The 1,486-nt window shown below is 39.8% G+C and overlaps 1 protein-coding gene across 1 annotated transcript; it reads right to left on the bottom strand.

Moving 5' to 3' along the window:
• Positions 1–250: 250 nt before the first annotated feature.
• On the bottom strand, positions 251–1,189 carry LOC138794081 (olfactory receptor 1496-like). The gene has a single exon (XM_069972846.1). It carries the CDS (start codon positions 1,187–1,189, stop codon positions 251–253), a length of 939 nt encoding a protein of 312 aa, XP_069828947.1.
• Between the last annotated feature and the right edge of the window lie 297 nt (positions 1,190–1,486).

The following is a 1,486-nucleotide window of genomic DNA, read 5'->3' as shown; positions in this document are numbered from 1 at the left end:
GTGCTTGATCTTTTATAAACCTTGAACCATGGTCCTCATAAAAAATAGAACCCAATCCATGACATACCGACACTGAGGTGAGCAAACTCTTCGGTAGGTATCCTGGATATTTATTGATGGTATATGATAGCTTTGTAATTAACTTAAACTGATTGATCACAAACTAGTGAGCGTTTTAATTAAAGTTAGGTTAAAATTGTGGGTTCACTTATTTACATCTGGCTATCTGTCAGATGGCACCTGCTGAGGATTACTTGGATTTATCCTTATGAAGAAAATCCTTTAAAGTGTGAATCATCTTTACCTTTAATGCTTCAGTCCTGATCCCATAGATCAGAGGATTTATGACGATGGAGACCACCATACCACCTACTGAGATTATAACATGTGTCACAGTAGATAGAGAACCAATGTTTAACCTATACCTGAAAGTGACAAATAAAGAAGCTGCCATGAAAGTAGAGAACGTCATTATGTGGGTCACCAATGTATGGATGGCTTTCTGGGAGGCTTCCATAGGGATCTTCAGGCAGACAAGAAATGTCTGTATGTAGCAGTAGATCACAAGGATTAAAGAGCCCCCGAATGTCAGCAAGGTATAAATGGTCCCATAAGCGTCATTGATGATTGTACTACCACAAGACAACCGGGTAAGAGACATTGTTTCACAGAACACATTATTGATGCCATTACCACATAGTGTTAACCTGACCACCAACAGGACAACTACCAATGAGCTTATTAAGATCACCAGCCAGATGATAGCCAAGGACTGAACAGCCTTCTGATTGGTCATCAGAGAGTGGTATCTCAATGGAAAACCAACAGCCAGGTACCTATCAACGGCCATGATGGTGAAAGTTAATATCTCTACAAAAGCAAAGCTCTGTATAAAGTATGCTTGGGCCAGACATCCAGAGAGAGATATGGTGGTACGTCCAGAGAATAAGTCTATGGCCAGTTTAGGAAGGAATGCTGAGCTTCCAACCATATTGTTCCCCACCAGGCCACATATGAAGATGTACATAGGCTCATGGAGAGATTGTTCTGCCCATACAATATACACAACTAATGTAGATAAGGATATTGTGCTGAGATATATTAGAAGGGTGACCACAGAGTAGAAATATCTCAGCTGTTCCATCTCCTTAAGTCCTAAAAGAACAAAGTCATAGAAATAGGAGACCATGGTCACATTTTCCATTGTTAAAAGTTTCCCCCGGTTCACAGAGATTTACACTGTAGTGTTAGAAATTGCCATAATGACTTGATCTACATTAACATTTACCAGCAAATTGGTTTTTATATAGAACTATATTGGCTGTAGGGAATTTTCCTGAATAACGTAAGACAGATGAGCAGTGGGAGCCATTGGGGACTTCTGCCCAGTGGATTACACACAGAACGCTGACTGTAACTAATGAGATCATTAATGAAATTGATGTCTTCACTATCGAACAGTCCGTTAATTAGGAATGAGACTTTG

The sequence above is a fragment of the Dendropsophus ebraccatus genome, chromosome 5, assembly GCF_027789765.1.
Source record: "Dendropsophus ebraccatus isolate aDenEbr1 chromosome 5, aDenEbr1.pat, whole genome shotgun sequence".
NCBI classification, from domain to species: Eukaryota; Metazoa; Chordata; class Amphibia; order Anura; family Hylidae; genus Dendropsophus; species Dendropsophus ebraccatus.
The sequence above is the reverse complement of the archived record's forward strand: the minus strand, read 5'-3'. Positions and strand labels throughout refer to the sequence as shown.